This window comes from Carcharhinus amblyrhynchos, chromosome 34, assembly GCF_965287045.1.
Source record: "Carcharhinus amblyrhynchos chromosome 34, sCarAmb.v2.hapA, whole genome shotgun sequence".
NCBI lineage: Eukaryota > Metazoa > Chordata > Chondrichthyes > Carcharhiniformes > Carcharhinidae > Carcharhinus > Carcharhinus amblyrhynchos.
This window is the reverse complement of record NC_137357.1, coordinates 5,494,925-5,519,875: the sequence shown is the minus strand read 5'-3', so window position 1 is coordinate 5,519,875 and position 24,951 is coordinate 5,494,925. Positions and strand designations below refer to the sequence as shown.

General features: G+C 47.4%; 1 protein-coding gene across 1 annotated transcript in view; it reads right to left on the bottom strand.

Annotated features, from left to right (window-relative positions):
* The window catches only part of polr3d (polymerase (RNA) III (DNA directed) polypeptide D), a 33,059-nt gene extending 10,218 nt beyond the window's left edge, over positions 1-22,841 (bottom strand). The window contains exons 1-6 of the mRNA XM_080216998.1: positions 22,653-22,841; positions 14,546-14,724; positions 9,847-9,890; positions 7,434-7,588; positions 3,640-3,764; positions 1,637-1,802 (exon numbers count right to left, since the gene is read on the bottom strand). Coding sequence (XP_080073124.1) covers positions 1,637-1,802; positions 3,640-3,764; positions 7,434-7,588; positions 9,847-9,890; positions 14,546-14,710 — 655 coding nt within the window. The 5' untranslated portion in view covers positions 14,711-14,724; positions 22,653-22,841. The remainder of the gene's footprint in view (positions 1-1,636; positions 1,803-3,639; positions 3,765-7,433; positions 7,589-9,846; positions 9,891-14,545; positions 14,725-22,652) is intronic.
* Positions 22,842-24,951: the final 2,110 nt, after the last annotated feature.

The window sequence follows — 24,951 nt, the reverse complement described above, 5'->3', positions numbered from 1 at the left end:
AAAAAAATACCTGGATGAGTATTTGGCACACCATAGCACAAAAGGCCACGGGCCAAGTGCTGGCAAGTGGGATTAGGTGGGCAGGTTAGGGCCTCTCGTGAGTTGGTGCAGACTCGATGGGTCGAAGGGCTTCTTCTGCACTGTAATATTCTGTGATCCTATAAGCTGTAACCATTCTATGATTCTGTGACACATTTCAACACTGTGCTAGTCTTTCCTTTTACATGTGGGAGATTGGCATCACAATTGAGCCTGTCTCCACCAAATGTCCCAACACTTCAGGCTCACTCATTTTGATCATAAAGCTATTTAACATCTCTGAATGACTGAATTCTGAATGACTCTTCCACCCCCACTATTATCACCTAACTGATATAACCAACACCTCATATTCTTGACAAGAATGACAGCTCCCATTTAACACAGCATGCTCCCAGATTAACAATGAGATTGATTTTCCAAACCAATGCACGCTTTATTTAGTGTCTAAAAAACTAGCCCACGTTGCTGATGACACTGCTGTAGTGGGTCGGACCTCAAACAATAACGAGACAAGAGTACGGGAAAGAGATGGCGAATCTGGTGAACTGGCACGACGACAATAATCTCTCCCTCAATGTCAACAAAACAAATGAGATTGTTAATGACTTCAGGAAGCATAGTGGAGAACATGCCCCTATCTATATCAATGGGGACAAAGTAGAAACGGTCGAGAGCTTCATGTTTTTAGATGCCCAGATCACCAACAACCTGTCCTGGTCCCTCCATGTCAACACTATAGTTAAGAAAGCCCACAACATCTTTATTTTCTCAGAAGACTAAGGAAATTTGGCATGTCCGCTACGACGCTCACCAATTTTTACAGATGCACCATAGAAAGCATTCTTTCTGGTTGCATCACAGCTTGGGCTGGGCTCCTGCTCTGCCCTTGACTGCAGGAAAGTACAAAAAATCGTGCATGAGCCCAATCCATCATGCAAACCAGCTTCCCACCCACTGACTGTCTACACTTCCTGTTGCCTCGGAAAAGCAGCCAGCATAATTAAGGACCCCTTGCACCCCAGACATTCTCTCTTCCACCTTCTTCCATCAGAAGAAAGATACAAAAGTTTGAGGTCACCTATCAAACGACTCAAAAATAGCTTCTTCCCCACTACCACCAGACTTTTGAACGGACCTACCATATATTAAGTTGATCTTTCTCTACACCCTAGTTATGACTGTAACACTACATTCTGCACTCTCCATCCTTTTTGATGAACAGTACGCTTTGTACAGCACGGAAAAAACAATACTTTTCACGATATATGAATACATGCGACAACAGTCAATCAAATCAAATACTGAGTTCATCTTTCTCTCCACCCTCGCTATAACTGTAACAGGACATTCTGCACCCTCTCTTTCCTTTTCTTCTATGTACTTTATGAATAGAATATTTTGTCTGCAGAGTGCGCAAGAAACAATACTTTTCACTGTATCCCAGTACATGTGACAATAATAAATCAAACAATACTTTTCACTGTATCCCCATACATGTGACAATAATAAATCAAATCAAATCATTCAGTTGTTGCCTTGAAATATCTTCAGACATTCACCCTGCACCAGCAGCAGGCTGTGTGGTCACACTCACCTTTCACAGAGGAGAGATCCACCTCCATCTTCTCCTCCTTTTCCAACACTGCAGGTTTCATCTCCTCATCCTCTACTTCCTCCTTGAAGAGCCAGCCTGACTGTGCCAGGGGCAGCTGGACAGGCATGTTCCGGGCATCATTTTTCAGACCAGGATCGTCAATAAACTGCACAAGGACACAAAGAAAAACATTCAGTGTGACAGGCACACAATGTTTCATTTAGGCAGAAGAAGTGAAAAACACGTAAATGAACTCTGAATGGCTCGGGCAGAAAGGGAATTCAGTTTATAAGTTTCATATTATACCCAACTGGGTTTGTACAGAGTTCCTGAATCCAAATTATTGAAGTAAAGTGTCCCGGCACCAAGCCCTGGAACTTCTCTAGGGTGGCATGGTGGCACAGCTGCCTCACAGTACTAGGGACCCAGCTTCAATTTCCGACTTGGGTCACTGTCTGTGTGGAGTTTGCACATTCTCCCCATGTCTGCGTGGGTTTCCTCCTGGTGCTCCAGTTTCCTCCCACAATCCAAAGATGTGCAGAATAGGTAGACTGGCCATGTTGAACTGCCACTTCTTGTCAGGGGATTAGCTAGGATCAATATGTGGGGTTATGGGTGGTATTGTGGTTGGTGCAGAGTCAATGGGCCAAATGGCCTCCTTCTGCACTGTAGGGTTTCTATGATAACTCCTTTTGAAACACACAAGCTCCCTCTGCTATCACAGAATCCCTACAGTACAGAAGGCAGCCATTCGGCCCATCGAGTCTGCACTGACCACAATCCCACCCAACCCCCATTCCAGCAACCCAACATATTTATTTACCCTGCCAAATCTCTGACACGCGAGTCAATTTATCATGGCCTAACCCGCATATCTTTGGACTGTGGGAGGAAACTGGAGCACCAGGAGAAAACCCACGCAGGCATGGGGAGAACATGCAGGCTCCACACAGCCAGTGACCCGAGGCCTGAATGAACTCAGGACCCTGATGTTGTGAGGTCGCAGTGCGAACCACTGTGCCACATGCTGCCCCAACACCGGCGCTGTGCGGCAGCAATGCTAACCACTGTGCCAAATGTTGTTCTCTGGCCTGCTTGCAGTGTCTTGTCTAAGCAAGGGACTCAACAGTGAACGTCAACAAGATATTGCACCAATGGGGCACAAGAGGTCAACTTTCCACTGGCATCCAAACACCCATGCCTGTGAAGGGGAAGCAATGGAGAGGGAGGGGGAGAGGGAGGGAGGGAGGGAGGGGAGGGAGGGGGAGGGAGGGAGGGCGGGGGAACAGAGAGAGAGACAGAGAGAGAGAGAGAGAGAGAGAGAGAGAGAATCATGAGATAAAGTTTATAAGCTTTATAAAATGTTGAGAGGAATAGATAGGGTGGATTCTCGGAGGCTATTTCCCAGGGCTGAAATGGTCGCTATGAGAGGACACAGGTTTAAGGTACTGGGAAGCAAGTACAGAGGAGATGTTAGTGGTAAGTTTTTCACTCAGAGGGTGGTGACTGAGTGGAATCGGCTGCCGTCGGTGGTGGTAGAGGCAAACTCGCTGGGGTCTTTTAAAAGACTTCTGGATGAGTATATGGGATCTAATGGATTGGGAGTTACAGATAGTTCTATGGCTTGGTAGGTATAGATGTGATTGGCGCAACTTGTGGGCCGAAGGGTCTGTTTGTGCTGTAGTGTTCTATGTTCTATAAACACACAAAACTCTTATTTCTGAGCTCACTATTGCCTTCCTGATTGCAAGGGTGAAAGGTCAACTGCTGAGGAAGAGATTAGTTAATTCAGTACAGTTTGGGAACCAATCATGGAGCTCCTCCAACCCCACTGCCACTACCAATGAGGTGCACTCACACTTCATATTTTTCCTTCAAATGAACCTTCCATCCCAACAACGCACTGCCCCCCCACCAAACAAACACACATGTCCACCTCAGTATCTAAGCACGCCTCCCTCCCCATCTCGATCATTGCAAAGCATCCCTTAGCCACTGCTTACATCGTCACGGTCCAGCATCCGGAGAATCTGTTTGGTTTCCTCCTCCGACTCACGCTTCTCCTTCTTTATGTTAATAATCGGAGATGTTCCAAAGTCCTTCATGTCCATGGAGGAATCCCAACCAGCTGTAAAAATATATTAAAATATAGGCATAATATAATTAAATAATAATATAACACCATATAATTAAAATACAAGGACCCCATGCACCCCGGACATATTCTTTCCCAATGGGAGAAGGTGGAAGAAGGATACAAAAGTCTGAGGTCGTGTACCAACCGACTCAAGAACAGCTTCTTCCCTGCTGCCATCTGACTTTTGAATGGACCTACGTGATATTAAGTTGATCTTTCTCTGCACCCTAGCTATGACTGTAACACTATATTCTGCACCCTCTCCTTTCCTTCTCCCCTATGTAATCTATGAACCGTATGCTTTTTCTGTATAGCAAGAAACAATACTTTTCACTGTATCCCAGTACATGTGACAATAATAAATCAAACAATACTTTTCACCGTACCCCAGTACATGTGGCAATAATGAATCAAATCCAGTCAACATATAATACATAAAAAGATGCCACCCACATTGTGAATATCAGTAACAGCTGCTGGATAATCGATAACAAGTCAACATGCTCAAGACATTGTAATAATTTAAAATGCCCTCAGAACGTGCAGTTTATTGGAAGAAGGGGGCAGTGACAGTGGCACTAAGTTCCCTTTAGCATTCCCTTACTATCGGTGGCCACGACTGCTCTCAATTAACTGCTTCCATACTTCCCTAAACGCCACCCAAAGGCAAGGTGGGAGAAATACAAAATCCTGGATGACGCTCCTCTGGAATGTCCAACCACCACCCCCCACCTTCCCTTCGTGGTGTCCCACACCAGTACGGTACAGGATAGTGGGCACTTGCCCCCTCTCCACAGTGCAGAGGGAGTGCTCCATGAAGTCAAGTCCAAACCACTTTTGGAAGCCCGATCGATGATTTAAAACGTCACCTGAATGGCTCCTTTGGCAACTGTCTTTAAAGACCCAGGTAACAGTCACAAATCAAAGACAACAAAATGCCGGAAAATCTCAGTAGAGCTCTGACAAAGGGTCATCTGCTCTCTCTTCACAGATGCTGTCAGACCTGCTGAGATTTTCCAGCATTTTTCGGTTTTTGTTTCCGATTCCCGCACCCGCAGGATTTTGCTTTTACTGCAACAGTCACGAATGTTGATTTAAGATACACATGAAGAAATTAGGACATTACAAGGGCAAAAATCACACCTCAACGTTGTGGAGGAGGTTGGTGAGATGGTGGCATAGGGGTATTGTCACCGGATCAGTCGTCCAGAGAGCTAGAACAAGATCTGGGAACCTGGATTCAAATCACGCCAAGGCAGATGGAATTAAAGGTCGAATGATGGCCATGATGCCATTGTGGATTGTCGGAAAAACCCAGCCGGTTCACTAATGTGCTTTGGAAAGGAAATCTGCCATCCTTACCCAGACTGGCTACATGTGACTCCAGCGCCACAGCAATGTGGCTGACCCACAAATGCCCTCTGAAATGGAGGGCAGATAGGGATGGGCAATAAATGCTAGTCCTGCCAGTAATGTTCACCTACCCCCACAAATGAATTAAAAAATAAGGTAAAAGGGCTGACAGGTGAATGCTCAGCACCATCAAGTGAGAGAGGCTGTTCCTCCTCGCTCTGTTACAATTCATTCCTGCTGCCAGGGAGGAGCAGAATTAGAGCTGCAGCGTCTAAGAATGGAGGAGAAATAAATGGCCACATTCTGCTCCAGCCTCTCTCAGCGCAAGAGACGTGCAAAGCCAGCATGGTGTTTTGACAGCAAAGACATCCAGGTCCAACAAGAAAGAAACAACTTAAACAACAGGTGAAAATAAAATTAAATCACATCTCTGTCTCCAAGTCCAAATCATTTTCAGAGGTGCCCAACACCCAAATCTACCACGTCCCATTCCAGTGCCACAATCCACAGCATAACTAATGCCATTTTCATTGTTACATTGTTCAATTTGATGCCAATCCCTTTGGATCTCATGTAAAGGTCAGATATGTGGCCATAATGCCACATCTAGCAGAGTCCCAAGAAAAATAAGATGTAAATAGTAGCCAACAATTAATAGCTGGTCTCTGTACTGCCTTGCAGTGTACACACACAAGCTTCTATGGTGAATTATCATCACTCATCTCCTGCTATCAATATCCTGGCAGTCACCATTGACCAGAAAATGAACTGGAGCCAACCATATAATTATTGTGGCTACAAGAGCAGGTCAGAGGCTGGGAATCCTGTGGAGAGTGACACCTCCTGACTCCCCCAAAGCCTGTCCACCATTTACAAGGCACAAGTCAGAAGTGTGATAGAATACTTCCCACTTGCCTGGATGAGTGCAGTTCCAACAACACTCAAGAAGCTTGACACCATCCAGGACAAAGTAGCCCGCTTGACCGGCACCACATCCACAAACATTCTAACATTCTCTACCACCGACGCTCAGTAGCAGCAGTGTGTACCATCGACAAGACGCACTGCAGCAACTCATCCTAACACAGCACCTTCCAAAGCCACGAACTCTACCATCTAGAAGGCCAAGGGCAGCAGATACACGGGGAACATCACCACCCGCAAGTACCCCTTCGAGCCACTCACCATCCTGACATGGAAATATATCGGCCATTCCTTCGCAGTCACTGGGTCTAAATCCTGGAACTCCCCCTCTCTAACAGCATTGTGGATCAACCTACAGTACCCAGGCTGCAGTGGTTCAAAAAGGCAGCTCACCACCACCTTCTCAAGGGCAACTAGGGATGGGCGATAAATGCTGGCCAGCCAGCGACACACTGAATGAATAAAAGCAAAACTACAGAAGCATGAAGGGTTTAGATTGAGTAAATAAAGGGAAGCTGTTTCCAATGACTGAGGGGACAGTTAGAAGGCACAAATTGAGGATGATTCTTTAGATCAAATGAGTGGGTAAGTTTTTTAGGATGTGGTCCCATTGGAGAACATACTTGAAAGGAGACAAAGCTGTAGTGATACGCAAAAGGGAAGCAGGATTAACTGGATTGTTCTCTGACAGTCGGGAATACACTGCCTGAGGGGGTGGTGGAGGCGGGCTGCCTCACATCCTTTTAGTCGTACTCGGCTGAGCAATAGGTGTGCCGTAACATTCAAGGCTATGGGCCAAGTGCTGGTAAAGGGGATTAGTTGGGAGGTTAGCTGTTTCTCGCATGTTGGTGGAGGCATGAAGGGCCTCTTCAGCACTGTATGATCCTATGTAACAGCCAGCCTCAGGTGGATAGGCCAAATGGCCCTGCCTATGCTTCCATACTGCATATTGTTATGAACAGAAGCAGGAAAGACATGAGAGTTTAGGACACCATGTGTCCAAAGATGTGCAGGTTAAGTAGTTTACCCCTTCGTGTCAGGGGGATTAGCAGGTTTAAATATGCGGTGTTATGGGAATAGGGCCTGGATTTTGGCCCAACAACAGTGAAGGGACGGCCAGTATATCTCCAAGTCAGGCTGATGAGAGACTTGCAGGGCGAACTTCCAGATGGCGGAGTTCTTAGACGTCTGCTGCCCTTGTGCTTTGAGATGGTAGAAGTTGCAGGTTTGAAAGGTGCTGTGGAAGGAACCTTGGAGAGTTCCTGCAGTGCATCTTGAATTGGGTGGCACTGTGATTGGTGTAGATTCAATGGGCTGAATGGCCTCCGTCTGCACGGTGGCGATCCAATTCGATGGGCAAGGATTCCCACCCTCGTGTCTCACCTCTTTTCTTCATCATTTCAGCAGGGCCCTGCTCAAAGATGGAGTGGGATTGAATGGTCTCGGGTCTGCCTCTGCCCCTTCCCCGTGCATCTCTCTGGCGATCCCTGTCTCGTTCTTTCTTCTCTTTTCTCTGAGAAGCATCTTCCTCCTTGGGTCTGCAAGAGACGAAAATTTAAGAGGGTGGGGTGGGGGCGTGAATAAAAAAGTATTGCACACAATGCAAATGAGTTCTGTTGGTCAGCAACTCAAAACATCTTTAGCTCAAAATGTGACGTCAGTGAGTAGGTTGGCATGACGTGTCTGCTCACCTTTTAAGCCACCCACTGCGCTGTGGGACTAGCTTCTGTGCTTTCATGTGAAACCAACTGATGTAGCAAGGGAATGAACACAGCAGGAAACTGTGGAAGCTAAAGCCATTCAACACTCGTACTGATCTCACCCTGATATGAACTTCAACTTCCCCACATCCTCACTGGATCTGCCTACAGGAATACATCGTACATCACGCAGGCCAACTGTGCTGACTCTCCGAACCTGCCCCCTCACCCAACTCCATCAGAGACAGCCGTCTCCCAACAGTAGATACATATATCACAGAATCCCTACAGTGCAGAAGGAGGCCAGTCCGCCCATCGCGTCTGAATCGACCATAATCCCACCCAGGCCCTATCCTCATGCATTGACCCTAGCTAGTCTCCTTGACACGAAGCAGCAATTTATTATGGCCAATCCACCTGACCCGCACATCTCTGGGTACTAAGGAACAATTTAGCATGGCAATCTACCTAACCTGCACACCTTTGGATACTGGGGGGCAATTTAGCATGGTCAATCCACCTAACCAGCAGATCTTTGGACTGTGGGGGTAAATCAGAGCACCCGGAGGAAACCCACAGGGAGAACATGCAGACTCCACACAGACAGTGACCCAAGCCAGGAATTGACCCCAGGTCCCTGCCGCTGTGAAGCAGCAGTTCTAACCATTGTGTCGCCACACCGCCCAATACTTAACTAATGTTAGCCAGCTCAAAAAGTGCTTCATTCTCGCACTGTCACCTCCACCCGCCCAGCCTCTCATCTCCTCCACTATCCCATTTCCCCCTCCAACTTCACTGAAAATAATGCTGCTGGGTCCTGCTTACATTCCAAGAAGACACAGCTGAAAATCTCTCACATTCCCAGCATTACACTGTGCCAGAACACAAGTTAGTCTATTGACCAGAAATTGGCACATTTACAAAGTAAAGATTATGAGTTAGGCAGCAGGACATTTGGGAACACACAAAGTGTACAGATGCAATCAACATTTCATTGTTGTAGGCCTGTGAATTCGGCGCCTGGACTACAAACACTCTCCGATTTTGCATCACCACTTCTTCCAAATTGGTTCAAAAATGTGCAAATTAGCCTTTTTCATAGAATCATACAGTGCAGAAGAGGCCTTCTGGCCCATCGAATCTGCACATTAGAAGCGCCTGAACTCCCACCCAATCTCATCTACCAGCGCTTGGCCCAAAGCCCTGAACGTTATGATGTGCCAAGTGCTCATCCAGATACTTTTTGAAGGATGTGAGGCAATCCACCTCCACCACCCTCCCAAGGGTGGCACAGTAGTTAGCACTGCTGCCTCAAAGAGCCAAGGATCTGGGTTCGATTCCCGGCTTGGGGCACTGTCTGTGTGAAGTCTGCACATTCTCTCCCGTGTCAATGTGGGTTCCCTCCAGGTTTCCTCCCACATTCTGAAAGATGTGTGGGTTAGGTGGATTGCCCCTTGGTGTCAGGGGGATTAGCAGGGTAAATATGTGAAGTTAAGGGGATAGGGCTGGGTGGGATTGTTGTCGGTGTAGGCTTGATGGGCTAAATGGCCTCCTCCTGCACTGCAGGGATTCTATGATTCTAAACACCTGAACTCCCACCTCATCCCACCTGCCAGAATTTTGCCCATAGCCCTGACTGTTATGACGTGCTAAGTACTCATCCACGTAATTTTTAAAGGACGTGAGGCCTCCACCACTCTCCCAGGCAGCACATTCCAGAACGTCACCATCCTCTGAGTAAAAAAATGTTTTCCCTCATACCCCCCCTAAACCTTCTGCCCCTCACCTTGAATCTATGCCCCTCCTTGTGACTGAACCTTCAACTATGGGGAACAGTCTATCCATCCTGTTCATGTCTCTCATATTCTTGTACAGCTTGCCCCTCTGGTTTTCAGTCCCCAAGGAAAGTGAGAGATGGGTATAGGAGGATGTCCCTGTCCCTATAAGTAACGTGGGGCCCAGATGCTCAGCAACTGGAACCCCAGCATACTGAAACAGCACTTGCCCTCCCAACTCTCGCCCACCGCTCAGCAGCCGCCATCACGTAATTAGCCCAAAGACGTGTCACAAATTCCTGGCAGCAAACATATACTCACTCTTCCTTAACCTTCCTGCTGATGATGTTGGGAGTAAACGTTTTCTGCAAGAGAGAATATCATTTGTCACACACAATTCACAGCTAATATTCCATTTCTTTATTTTATGTTCAAACAGTTGTCATTCTCTGGTCATTGGTGCTGATTGCAAAGAATTTGAACGGACAAAACCCCTGTTTAACTCTGCCATTTGTGGTTAATTCCTCAATCAAACTAAATTGTGGACCCAACATAGCACAAAAAAGGACATCCCGCTGCCTAATTTCATTTGTAACCAGGAGTTGTTCATTCCAGCAAGCCCGATTCTCTTCTCAACAAACTTCCAAAGCTATAAAGAAATCAGAAGTGGAAACTCTAACTGGTTAGCCCTCTACTGAACTGTTGCTGACTCAGTCAGTTCTGGACAAATTGAGGATTTTAATATTCAAATATTAATCTTCAATACTCAAAAAGGGAGGTGGAGACAAAACAGGGAATTACAGACCAGTAAGCCTAACGTTGGTAATGCAGAAAATTCTCGAATTTACTATCAAGGACTTTATAGCGGGGCACTTAAAAAGCAGTGGCAGGATCAGACAGAGTCAGTATGGATTAATGAACAGGAAATCATGCTTGACAAATCTGTTCGAACTTTTTGAAGATATAACGAGTAGAGTTGACAAGAGTGAGCCAGTCGATGTGGTATATTTGGACTTTCAGAAAGCGTTTGACAAAGTCCTGCGTAAGAGACTATCATGCAAGATTCCAACGCGTAGGACTGGGGGAAGTGTATTGAGATGGATAGAAAACTGGTTGGCAGAGAGGAAACAAAGAGTAGGGTCCTTTTCAAGTTGGCAGGCAGTAACTAGTGGGGTGCCACAGGGATCAGTGCTGGGACTCCAGCTATTCACAATATATTAATGATTTGGATGAGGGAACAAAACGTAACATCTCAAAGTTTGCAGATGATACCAAGTTGGTGGGAGAGTGAACTGTGAAGAGGATGCAGATATATTTCAGAATGATTTGGATAGATTGGGTGAGTGGGCTAATCAATGGTAGATGCAGTACAATTTGGATAAATGTGAGGTTATTCACTCTGGAAGCAAAAACAAGGAGGCAGATTACTACCTGACTAGCTCTAAATTGGGAGAGGGGAGCGTGCAGTGGGACCTGGGTGTCCTTGTGCACCAGTCACCGTAGGTAGGCATGCAGGTGAAACAGGCGGTAAAAAAAGTAAATGGTATGTTGGCCTTCATTGGGAGAGGCTTCGAGTAAAGGCGCAGGGATGTGTTGTTGCAATTATACAGGGCCTTGGTGAGGCCAAATCTAAAGTATTGTGTGCAGTTTTGGTCTCCTTTTCTGAGGAAGGGTGTTCTTGCTCTCGAGGGAGTGTAGCAAAGGTTTACCAGGCTGGTTCCGGGGATGGCAGGGCTGACCTATGAGGTTAGGATTGGAGTTCTAAGAATAAGGGAGAATCTCAGAGACTTATAAAATTCTAGCAGGACTAGACAGGATAGATGCAGTGAGGATGTTCCTGATGGTGGGGGAGTCCAAAACCAGGGTTCACAGTCTGAGGATTCAGGGTAGACCATTTAGGACGGAGATGAGGAGACATTTCTTCACCCAAAGAGTGGTGAGCCTGTGGAAATAGTTGATGGCAAAACATTGAATGTATTCAAGAGGCAGCTGGATATAGCACTTGGGGTGAAAGGGATCAAAGGTTATGGGGAGAAAGCAGGATTAGGCTATTGATTTGGACGATCAGCCATGATCATGATGAATGGCAGAGCAGACTGGAAGGACCGAATGGCCTCCGCCTGCTCTTAGTTTTTATGTTTCTATGATTAAAATTGAGACTTGGCAGTAGATCTGGTGGCACATTTACTGACTATTCCATCAGGTAAATGTAGGTTTTCATAGAATGAATACTGCACAGAATCAACAGAATCCCTGCAGTGCAGAAGGAGGCTATTTGGCCCATCGACGCAGCACTGACCACAATCCCCACCCAGGCCCTTTCCCCACAACCCTGCATCTATGTCCTCGCCCGTCCCCCTGACACCAAAGGACAATTTATCATGGCATTTCAAGCTAACCTACACAACTTTGGAGTGTGGGAGGAAACCGGAGCACCCGGAGGAAACCTGCGCAGACATGGGGGAGAATGCGCAGACAGTGAGCCAAGCCGGGAATTGAGCCCGGGTCTGTGGCACTATGATGCAGCCGTGCTAACTATTGTGTCACCATGAGCTGAGGATCCGAAATGCCTTGATAGCCACTTCCTCAATCTGCCCTGCCAACCTCAACAACTTGTATACGTATATGGCATACAATAGGTCTTTAACATACAGGTAAGCCAGTAACTACGAGCACAACAGCACCACATCCAGTTTAGTCGCATCACACACTGACGAAATGTGGCCAGACTGCATTTTTCCACTCCCATTAGCCCTGCCAAATTAGAAATGATAGTCCAGATGGAGTGTAGAGGAGCACCATTTTAGCATGTCAATTCTTCAGTGCTTATTTCTGTTTAAATTCCACATGGCAGCTTGTGACTGGCAGAGTCACAATTGCCAGTGACTCCCCTGCCAGTGTAAAATGAAGTGCACCAGGCCTTTACTGAAAGAAAAACAGAAGATTTGATTGAGCCAGAGAAAGCACCACTGCTGCTGGTCGCAAATCTTTGAAAAACCACCTCAAATTGAAATCTAACACTGCAATGGAAAGAGATAGCGGTATAATGTACAAAACAGGTTGCCTGAACACTGTACATTACCAGTTTAACTCCCCTCATTTTTGCTCATGGGAAAACTCCCTGGTGATTCAAGGTGATCAAAAGAAATCTGGGATGATTAAGCACATCAATTTTGCAGATAGATCATCAGTCAACTCATTTCCAAAAGCAAAACATGTTTTGGCAACGCAGTTAAAGAAGCTATTTATCTGTATGCCAGGTAAATGTTTAAATCTGAACGCCTAATGGAAGATGCTCAGTGTTATAATATGGACAACACAGCAGCTAATCGGTGAACAGCAAGATCTCACAAACAACACTGAAAAAGATGAGCAGGCACAGTGGCAAGGCTTTGCAGCACTCTTTCAGCTGGGCGCCATGACAGTGCGGCACACTCCTGCTACGGTGCCAAAACAGTGCGGCACTCTCTCCTAAGGCAGTTCAGTACTCCCTCCCAGTACGGTCTCTCAGCCAGTTCAGTGCTCCCCCTCAGTAATGTTCCAAAGACAGTTCAGTACTTCCCCTCAGTACGGTTCCTAAGACAGTTCAGTACTCCCTCTCTGTACAGTCTCTAAGACAGTTCAGTACTCCCTCTCTGTACAGTCTCTAAGACAGTTCAGTACTCCCTCTCTGTACAGTCTCTAAGACAGTTCAGTACTCCCTCTCTGTACAGTCTCTAAGACAGTTCAGTACTCCCTCTCTGTACAGTCTCTAAAACAGTTCAGTACTCCCTCTCTGTACAGTCTCTAAGACAGTTCAGTACTCCCTCTCTGTACAGTCTCTAAGACAGTTCAGTACTCCCTCTCTGTACAGTCTCTAAGACAGTTCAGTACTCCCTCTCTGTACAGTCTCTAAGACAGTTCAGTACTCCCTCTCTGTACAGTCTCTAAGACAGTTCAGTACTCCCTCTCTGTACAGTCTCTAAGACAGTTCAGTACTCCCGCTCAGTACGGTTCCTAAGACAGTTCAGTACTCCCTCTCAGTACGGTTCCTAAGACAGTTCAGTACTCCCTCTCTGTACAGTCTCTAAGACAGTTCAGTACTCCCCGAAAATGGTTCCTCAGTCAGTTCAGTACTCCCCCTCAGTATGGTTCCTGAGTCAGTTCAGTACTCCCCCTCAGCATGGTTCCTCAGTCAGTTCAGTACTCCCCCTCAGTATGTTTCCTAAGGCAGTTCAGTACTCCCCCTCAGTATAATTCCTCAGACAGTTCAGTACTCCTCCTCAGTATAATTCCTCAGACAGTTCAGTACTCCCGCTCAGTACGGTTACTAAGACAGTTCAGTACTCCCCCTCAGTACGGTTCCTAAGACAGTTCAGTACTCCCTCTCAGTACGGTTCCTAAGACGGTTCAATACTCCCTCTCGGTACAGTTCCTAAGACGGTTCAGTACTTCCCCTCAGTATGGTTCCTAAAACAGTTCAGTACTCCCCCTCAGTACGGTTCCTAAGACAGTTCAGTACTCCCTCTCAGTCCGGCTCCTAAGACAATGCAGCACTCTCTCGGTTCTGCCCTGACAATGCAGCAGTACCTCAGTTCTTAGATTATGTGATCAGGTTGGGCGTTGTTGCTTGCACCCCCAGTTTACCGACTCAGAGGCGAGAGTGTTATCTGCTGAGGCAAGGGCTGATATTTATAATAACTAAGTGCACATTGTGAAGGGAGGGGGAGCTTGCACACGGCTCCATCACCAAGCTGTACAGCATGACACAGATGCTCAGCAGCACTGCATTCCATCAGTCATGGCCCAGCTCACACCAAAACCTTGCTTCATTTCAGTCTCAGTTGGGTGAACATCACTGATATCCAATAACGGAAGCTGGCCGAGAGTGCTGGAAAGCCGAAGCAAGAACAGATAATACTGCAAAATACATAACAGATCAATCAGTATCTGCAAATGCCTTTCCTTGTCATAGATCCTGTTGGACCTGCATTCTGTAGTGACCAGCCTTCGTCCCAACCAAGCAATCAACCCCACTGACCTTTTTCATTCCTCCCAGTGTTAGATCCCGTGAGCGGATGGAAGGCAGACGACCTGGGGTAACGGCGGCAGAGCTCCGCCGTCCTGGCAGACCCCTGCCCACCGTGATGGCGGGCCTGATGGTGCTGGGGTGGCCAGAGTCTCCACTGGGACCTCGTTCCGACATCACTGCTTCTCAACCTGCAAGATAAAGGAACAAGGTCGTTTGGTTTCAAAAACCACATCAATCAGGAAAAGAAACTCTCAAAATCTCTTTCAACCTTGACAGAACGTGCATTTTATCACAAACATGGTAAGCTGTGCACAAAATTTGAAGTTAAAGTTTACTTATTAGTGTCATAAGTAGGCTTACATTAACACCGCAATGAAGTTATTGTGAAAATCCCCTAGTCGCCACACTCTGGCGCCTGTTCGGCTTTCACTGAGGGAGAGTTTAGCACCTAACCAGCACATCTTTCAGCAAAGTGGGGCACCCAGAGGGTGCACCCCATGCAGACACGAGGAGAATGTGCGAACTCCACACAGACAGTGACCCAAGCCGGGAATTGAACGCGGGTCCCTGGCGCTGCGAGATAGCAGTGCTGACCAACGAATGGAGTGGGCACTGTTGTATTTGAGGGGTCTCTGCTGCCAATGTTTGCACAGCAAGAGCCCACTAACTGCAAAGAACACAAGACTAGACAAGAACGTGCAGACTCCACACAGACAGTGACCCAAGCCGGGAATCGAACCCGGGTGTCCCTGACGCTGTAAGGCAGCAGTACAAACCACTGTGCCACCCCTCCTTCAAGCTGACCGAAGAACCAAACTTGCTTAAAACTGCCCTGGTGATGACAACACATCAGGTGCAACTTCTGACATGGGCAGAATTAAATAAAACATAGAACATAACCGCGCAGTACAGGCCCTTCGGTCCTCGATGTTGTGCCGACCAGTGGAATGAATCTAATGACCCTCTAACCTAAACTATTCCAATGTTATCCATATGCCTATCCACTGACCATTTGAACGCCCTTAAAGTTGGCAAATGGCTGGTCAATAACCTGACCTTGTACATCGCAGAGTCATTACAACAGAGGATGAAGCCATTGGCCCATCAGGCCTATGCCTACTCTCTACAGAAGCACCAATGTTAGTGACTGAGGCCACAGTACTGGAATCACTTCAGGAATACCCAAATATTATGTTACAAAGTTGGTGTTTGCAAAATTATTTTAAAATTGTAAAATGCTAAGAGGCGGCAATACTGGATGGTTCCTTTTTAAAAAAAAGTTGTGTTTTTTTGCTACATTTAGAGCTTAAAATAAAATGGATGCTGGTGCATAGAGAACACAGACTGAAACATCATATCAAAGGGCAAGCACCAGTGTTGCCTTGATAACAGGCTTCAGATATTTGAATCAGAACAGGCTTTTGAATTTTAACCAAACAATTTAAGTTAGGCACTTAGATAATGGCAACCTATCAGATTTGAATTTGATGTTTTGGTAACCTGAGAACCTCTGAGGGCACTGCTGATGCCTTCCACGTGGGCTGGGCACCGCAGGAACTAGGGGGGACATTATCGAGCCCTTTAATTGCATTTTCATACGATGTTTTAAGTTTCATTTACGCTTTGTCCTACATTCCAGGCAGCTCCCCTCCTTTTGGGAGCCGCCCCTTTCATTTGTCCCTTCATTAATTTGATTTAGTTTATTTTGTTTGCCAAAAAGAGCGGTAACTAATTCTATTGTAGGGATATCATCAGGGGTATAAGAGATGGGGGTGGGGGGCCAGTGGCACAAATGGACAAAGAACACTTGCCATAGCTTCAGAGAGAGACAGTTCTCAGGTCTAGAGAGAAAGAGAGATAGCAACTTCTCTCCCTCCCACAGATTAGCTTTAAGCTCAAAGCCTTGTCTGAATAGCAAAGGTACCAAAAGAGAGATTCCAGACAGAAGATTCTGGAAGATGACAAACCTGGTTGTAATTTAGAGAGTGATTAAAAATTCTATATTTTTTGTTACTGAGTGGGAGTTGTATTTATCTAAACAGGATTCCATTACAATTGTGTTTGTTAATAGTTGAGTTAACCTGTTCACTGTTAGTTAGAAAAATAAATTGTTACTTAATTTTACTGAGAGAATCTCAGGTAGCTATTTTGATTTAGCCACTAGGAGTTGCTGAAGCACAGGTTATTACCCCTTCTCACACACTCTTCAATAGATTATGAGGCGAGATATTCCTCTTTGAATGGTTAGGCGTTCTTAGGGATAAACCTCCCCCTTCATAACAATTATAAGGGGAGATTGTTGTGCTATCGTTTTTAAGTGAATTTAAATGGGCCACTATTTCAATCCATCCTACATAATGCTACAGTGACTCTCTCTTATCCTCAGTTTATCCTGCAGCTTTTAGCCATCTCTCTCCCTCAGTCACTGCGCCTTCACACCCTGCCCAGGATTTCACTCCACTCTGCTTTCACACAGGCACTGAGTTCCAGCCCTTGATTAAACGTTTACACACAACATTCAGGAAGCTGGTGCCATCAAGGACAAAACCATCTGCTCCTTCTGCAGCCCATCCAGCAGCTGAACACACACTGCTTCCACCAATAGTGCACAGTGCCATCTGCAAAACGCACTGCGGCAACTCAACAGCTTCTCACAAACCAACAGCCTCTGCTTAAAAGGACAAGAGATATAGGGGCTTGGGAACACCACAACTTCCAGGACACAACCATCCCAACTTGAAAATCTCCTTCTTAGGCAGTCTTCAGGTTTCTAGGTGTCCAGATCACCAACAACCCGTCCTGGTCCCCCCTGCACGCCGACACTATAGGTAAGAAAGCCCACCAACGCCTCTACTTTCTCAGAAGACTAAGGAAATTTGGCATGTCAGAACTCTCACCAACTTTTACAAATGAATCATAGGATGCATTCTTTCTGGTTGTATCACAGCTTGATATGGCTCCTGTTCTGACCAAGGCTGCAAGGAACTACAAGCAGTCATGGATGTAGCCCAATCCATCACTCAACCTAGCCTCCCATCCATTGACTCTGTCTACGCTTCCCACTCCCTCAGAAGACAGCCAGCACAGTTAAGGAGCCGACACACCCTCCATATTCTCTTCCACCTCCTTCCTTGAGGAAAAAAATCTGAGGACACATACCAGCAGCTCAAGGATAGCTTCTTCCCTGCGGCTGTCAGACTTTTGAAGGGACCTATCTCGCCTAAGTTGATCTTTCTCGACACCCTAGCTATGGTTGTAACACAGCATTCTGCACCTCTGTAACAGTGCATTATCCTTTCCTTCTCTATGTATGGTATGTTGTCTGTATAGCATGCAAGGAACAAAACTTTCCACTGTATCCCAGTACATGTGACAATAATAAATCAAACAATACTTTCCACTGTATCCCAATACATGGGACAATAATAAATCTAATCAAATCTCTTGGGATGGAGGGTGACTCACTCATTGCAATTTGATGAGTTCGGAGATGGCTGGTGTGTCTAATGCATGATCTGCACACTCTGCCACTTTCAGGTCTGGGGATGTTTGAAGGGTTGGGTAAATGAGTTGTTTGGAGGTTTGTGCGCTCCCTCCAGGGCCTCAAGCTCACTTCTGCACTGATGAAGCCCTATGTGCGGTTGGTGCCTTCCTGAATGAACACACTCCATTTTAGTTGTTTGCAAGCCCAGGATCTCCCATGAGTCAGCGGGTGATGTTTGACCTCTTCAGGGATGCTTTGAGGAAATTGCTGAACATTTTCTACTATCCTGTTGGAAGTCTCCAACTGCGACCGGGTTCCGAGTAGGACAGTTGCTTTGGGAATCTGGTGTCAGGCATACAAACGCTACGTCCCACCCAGCAGAGATGGTTTTGAGTGATTAGCATCTCGGTGCTGGGCATGTTGGATTGAGACATGATGCTACTAGTGGCACAGTGGTTAGCACTGCTGCCTCACAGCACCAGGGATCCGAGTTCGATTCCTGTCTTGGGTCACGATCTGTGTGGAGTTTGCATGTTCTCCGCGCGTCTCTGTGGATTTTCTCCAGGTGCTCCAGTTTTCTCCCACAGTCCAAAGATGTGCAGGTTAGGTGGAGTGGCCATACTAAATTGCCCCTTAGTGTCAGGGGGACGAGCTGGGTAAATACATGGGGTAATGGGGATAGGGCCTCGATGGGATTGTGTTGAAGGCTCAATGGGCCGAAAGGTCTCCTCCTACACTGGAGGATTCTACGGACAATCTTTCTTGCCACCATATTTGGAGCATTTGTGAAGGTGGTATGTCCCCAGCTACCTGCTTTAGGCTGTCCAACTCTCCTTGGAAATATATCGCCATTCACTTGAGCAGAACCTGAGATTTCCTACCTGACAGCACCTGAGGAGCACGGACAGCATGAGAATGGCCCACCATTTTTCCAAGATAAGAAGGCATGAGCTATAAATGCCAGGGATGCCCATAACCTGAGAATGAATGCCAGCCACGGGTTGACAATGGTATGCAATCACATTCCATGCATTGAAGGGTGCTTGACTGGCTCTTACAAGGCCCACAGTCCTCATGTTAGCTCAGGCACTCATTCCAAGTAAGTTTATTCATTTATTAGTCATAAGTTGGCTTCTATTAACACTGCAATGAAGTTACTGTGAAATTCCCCCAGTTGCGACACTCCGGCAGCTGCTGGGATACACTGAGGGAGGATTTAGCACCTAACCAGCGCGTCTTTCGGACTGTAGGAGGATGCAACTTCCAAATCAGTACTACAGTGAAGCAGAAAGCAATGCCCTAAAAGTTGCTGCATTAACTCACCCCAAACATGCAAGCTTCAAAACGGACTACCGGGTAAAGGAACATCAAGTGAACAGCTGTGAATTCTGCCAATTCGTATGCCGCAGGGACAGCCCATGTTCCAGACACGCCTTGAGCAGGATCCTGTTTTTTTTTGCCCCTAAAGGGGCTGTATAAATCTGTAACGGGCAACACGTTTTCTTCCAGACACCAGCAGGACCATGTCAGGTCCAGAGCTGGCAGCACAATGGGAGCCAGATTCTACCCGAATCACATTCTTTCTGAATAAAGCCAAATTACTACAGATGCTGGAATCCGAAACCAATAGAGAAAATGCTGGAAAATCTCAGCAGGTCTGGCAGCATCTGTAAGGACAGCTGAGGTTTTGAGTCCGGACGACCCTTTGTCAAAGCTTTGAACAAACTGAGCTGCTGAGATTTTACAGCATTTTCTCTTGGTTTCACATTCGTTCTGAGGCCTACTTTCCATTTTAGAAATGTGAGTGAGAAAGAGTCAAGTTCCAACTTAGGACATAATTCGATCAGGGTTTATAAGGTGGTAGAAGGAATAGGTTGTGTTTGAGAAGTTGTTTCTAATTCAAAAGGTTGAGGAGGAACAGGGGTCTGAAGTTGAAGTCGTAGAGGACTAGTTGTCAATTAGACATCAGTGTGTACTCAAGCAAGAGTTGGACCAGTTTCTCTCTCTGGGGAGGAGATCGTCCTGACAAAAGATAGGTCATAATCATGTGAATTCGTCCTGAAGACAGATCCTGAGTTCAGTCTACTCCATGCCTCTCTGTTCTATGCTGGTCTCTGCACTTTGTAAAAACTTCTTTCAATTTACAAGCTGGTACTGATAGTTTCTGTCTTTTGTTAGGGTGTTGTTCGGATCAGAAATCGCAAGGTAGATGATGAAGCCAGACTAGACCTCAACAATTTTTCAATTTTGGCCTAAACATAAGAACATAAGTAGGAGCAGGAGTAGGCCATCTAGCCCTTCGAGCCTGCTCAAACATAAATGTAAGGAATCAATGCTTCACCTCAGAGTAATTCCACTGATAAATTAAGGGTGTTATTAAACAAAAACCCAGCTTTATCCACAACACAGTTTCAGTATAACCCTGACAAAATGAAACAGTTTAACTCTTAACTCTGGATGCAGGGCAGTAGGGAGGGTGGCACAGTGGTTAGCACTGTTGCCTCACTGCACCGGGGACCCAAAGTTGATCCCCGGCTTGGGTCACTGTCTGTGTGAAGTCTGCACATTTTCTCCACATCTGCGTGGGTTTCCTCCAAATGGTCTGGTTGCCTCCCACACTCCAAAGATGTGCAGATTAGGTTGAATGGCCATGCTAAATTGTCCCTTAGTATCAGAGGGATGAGCAGAGTAAATACATAGGGTTATGGGGATAGGATCTGGGTGGGATTATAGTTGGTGCAGACTTGATGGGCCAAACGACCTCCTTCTGCACGCAGGAATTCTACGATTCAAATGTCATTCAACCATTGAACAATTTTTAAGCATGAAAAGAAATCTTCTAATGTGTTACCATTCAGTTTCAATTAAGCAATATTTCTCACATAGATATAAATCCTATTTTAAAATTACTTAACAAATGCAGGCACACAGCGGGGGGGTAAAGCAAAGAAAGGGCGAGCGGGGGGGGTAAAGCAAAGAAAGGGCGAGCGGGGGGGGTAAAGCAAAGAAAGGGCGAGCGGGGGGGGGTAAAGCAAAGAAAGGGCGAGCGGGGGGGGGTAAAGCAAAGAAAGGGCGAGCGGGGGGGGGTAAAGCAAAGAAAGGGCGAGCGGGGGGGGTAAAGCAAAGAAAGGGCGAGCGGGGGGGGTAAAGCAAAGAAAGGGCGAGCGGGGGGGGTAAAGCAAAGAAAGGGCGAGCGGGGGGGGTAAAGCAAAGAAAGGGCGAGCGGGGGGGGTAAAGCAAAGAAAGGGCGAGCGGGGGGGGTAAAGCAAAGAAAGGGCGAGCGGGGGGGGGTAAAGCAAAGAAAGGGCGAGCGGGGGGGGTAAAGCAAAGAAAGGGCGAGCGGGGGGGGTAAAGCAAAGAAAGGGCGAGCGGGGGGGGTAAAGCAAAGAAAGGGCGAGCGGGGGGGGTAAAGCAAAGAAAGGGCGAGCGGGGGGGGGTAAAGCAAAGAAAGGGCGAGCGGGGGGGGTAAAGCAAAGAAAGGGCGAGCGGGGGGGGTAAAGCAAAGAAAGGGCGAGCGGGCGGTAAAGCAAAGAAAGGGCGAGCGGGGGGGTAAAGCAAAGAAAGGGCAAGCGGGGGGGTAAAGCAAAGAAAGGGCGAGCGGGGGGGTAAAGCAAAGAGGGGGCGAGCGGGGGGGTAAAGCAAAGAGGGGGCGAGCGGGGGGGTAAAGCAAAGAGGGGGCGAGCGGGGGGGTAAAGCAAAGAGGGGGCGAGCGGGGGGGTAAAGCAAAGAGGGGGCGAGCGGGGGGTAAAGCAAAGAGGGGGCGAGCGGGGGGGTAAAGCAAAGAGGGGGCGAGCGGAGGGGTAAAGCAAAGAGGGGGCGAGCGGGGGGGTAAAGCAAAGAGGGCGCGAGCGGGGGGGTAAAGCAAAGAGGGGGCGAGCGGGGGGGTAAAGCAAAGAGGGGGCGAGCGGGGGGGTAAAGCAAAGAGGGGGCGAGCGGGGGGGTAAAGCAAAGAGGGGGCGAGCAGGGGGGTAAAGCAAAGAGGGGGCGAGCGGGGGGGGTAAAGCAAAGAGGGGGCGAGCGGGGGGGGTAAAGCAAAGAGGGGGCGAGCGGGGGGGTAAAGCAAAGAGGGGGCGAGCGGGGGGGTAAACTAAAGAGGGGGCGAGCGGGGGGTTAAACTAAAGAGGGGGCGAGCGGGGGGGTAAACTAAAGAGGGGGCGAGCGGGGGGGTAAACTAAAGAGGGGGCGAGCGGGGGGGTAAACTAAAGAGGGGGCGAGCGGGGGGGTAAACTAAAGAGGGGGCGAGCGGGGGGGTAAACTAAAGAGGGGGCGAGCGGGGGGGTAAACTAAAGAGGGGGCGAGCGGGGGGGTAAACTAAAGAGGGGGCGAGCGGGGGGGTAAACTAAAGAGGGGGCGAGCGGGGGGGTAAACTAAAGAGGGGGCGAGCGGGGGGGTAAACTAAAGAGGGGGCGAGCGGGGGGGTAAACTAAAGAGGGGGCGAGCGGGGGGGTAAACTAAAGAGGGGTGAGTGTTGGTAAGTTAAAGGGGGGGGTGAGACTGAAGGTAAAATAAGTGAGGGCTTGGGCATTAGCTTGTTTTCTCCTTTCTGAGGTGTTAGATGATCAGAGCAGCTGCTTGCCAGGCTTGAGCCCTCCTCAGGCTTCACAACCCCCAGTCCCGCTAGGCCGCAGTTACCTGCAAACAGGGGCTCGAATGCTCGGATCTGGCGCCACAGCCCTCTGTGCCAAGCTTTCACGCTTCTCGGGTTCTTCCCCTCAGCAGATTACTGTCTTCTTTATCTCTCTCCCTCTCTTTGTCTGTCTGCCGGCCGCTCACCCACCGCACCACCATCACACCAACAGCCCGCTGCTGTAAGTCGCCATCTTACTGTGGGGCAAACTTACCTCTGCCCAGCCAGTGCGCCTGCGCGACAGGCGGCACGCTTTGCCCCCACTAAGATGGTGGCTGACTGCGGGGCGGAAGTAAAGGCAGCATTGCCAACACTGCCACGTCCCTCTCACTGGTAGTGGGACCCACTCAGCCATGCTGCTTTAAGACTGTGACCTAATTTTGCTGCCTGTCACATACACTCAGTTGCAGCTCTTTTTACTCGTTAAAAACTCAGTTTCTTCTCATTCCCAGGGTGTTGATAACTCAGCCATCCTGAATGCAAGTTTCAAAGTTAAAATTTATTTATTACTGTCACAAGTAAGCTTATATTAGCACTGCAATGAAGTTACTGTGAAAAGCCCTGGTTGCCATACTCTGGCACCTGTTCAGGCATACTGAGGGAGAATAGCATGGCCAATGCACCAAGCAGTGGTTACACTTCTGCCTTCAGAGCACCAAGGACCTAAGTTCGAATGCCAACTTTGGTTACTGTCTGTGCAGAGTCTGCACATTCTCCCCGTGTCTCTGCGGCTTCCTCCAAATGCTCTGATTTCCTCCCACAGTCCAAAAGACTGGTTAGGTGCATGGGCCATGCTAAGTTCTTCAGTGAATCCAAACAGGCGCTGGAGTGTGGTGACTAGGAGATTATCACAGTAACTTCATTGCAGTGTTAATATAAGCCTACTTGTAACAAATAAAATAAACTTTAACCAGCATGTCTTTTGTACTGTGAGAGGAAACCAGAGCAAACCCATGTAGACATGGGGAGAACATGCAAATTCCACACAGACAGTGACCCAAGCTGGGAATCGAACTTGAGTCCCTGGCACTGTGAGGCAGCAGTGCTAACCACTGTGCAACCGCATTTATCAAAAAGTTGTCAGTTGTAATACTATGATTATGAGTAAAAAAAATAGGATTCAGTACAAACCCATTATAATGCCCAAGAGCCCCTTGGCTTAGCTATCAGTGTCCTACTCTATTCTTTCATTGATTTGCTGTAGTCCTACAAATAATGTATCGGTAGTAATAGGTAATGAGGTCCCAAGAGTCGTGTAGAAAATTAAACAGCACTCATATTCCTATCAACATAAACCCCAACTGAGCCACTGGTTAGTTTTGAGCTCCGATGCAATTCCGTCTGCTACACTGCGCTGTGATGTAGTGACTAGACACATTATATTCCCTAAATATCACACATTACTTATTACGTACTTAAAGATGGAAGCTTTTAAACATTTCCATTAACATCGGCGCATGAATGGCTCGAACTTACCTGAAGAGTACAGGGAAATAAGTGCCACAGGAGGCAAAGCGATTATATAAAAAAAGTAAAAGTACACAGTATTTTTTCTGAACTGCAGTGTGTCCCAAAATGTCAATACAGAAATTTCTCATGTTGCAAAGTAGGAACTGCAGCAGCCAATTTGTGCAGAGAAAACTCCCACAAACAGCAATGTGATAATGACCAATTATTCTGTTTTTGTGATGTTGGTTGAAGGATAAATATCATAGAATCCCTGCAGAGCAGAAGGAGGCCCATCGAGTCAGCACACGGACTATAATCCCACCCAAACCCTATTCCCATAACCCCATATAGTATCATAGAATCCTACAGTGCAGAAGGAGGCCATTCAATCCACTGAGTCTGCACCAACCACAATCCTACCCAGGCCCTATTCGCATAACCCCATGCATTTACCTAGCTAGGCACCCACCACCCTGCTCCCCCCCCGCCCCCCTCCACCACCTCCGACACTAAGGGGCAATTTACCACGGCCAATCCGCCTAACCCACACCTCTTTTGGACTGTGGGAGGTGACCAAAGCACACGGAGGAAGCCTTTGCAGACGTCGGGAGAATGTGCAAATTCCACACAGATAATGACCCAAGTTGGGATTCGAACCTGGGTCCCTGGCACTGTGAGGCAACAGTGCGAACCACTGTGTCACAGTGCCACCCCACATTATATGGAGGACTGCAACAAATCAATGAAAGAATAGAGCAGAACACTGGCAGCTAAGCCAAAGGGCTCTTGAGGGTTATAATGGGTTTACGATGAATCCCTCCTATTTTTTACTCTTAATCATATAGAGTCAACATA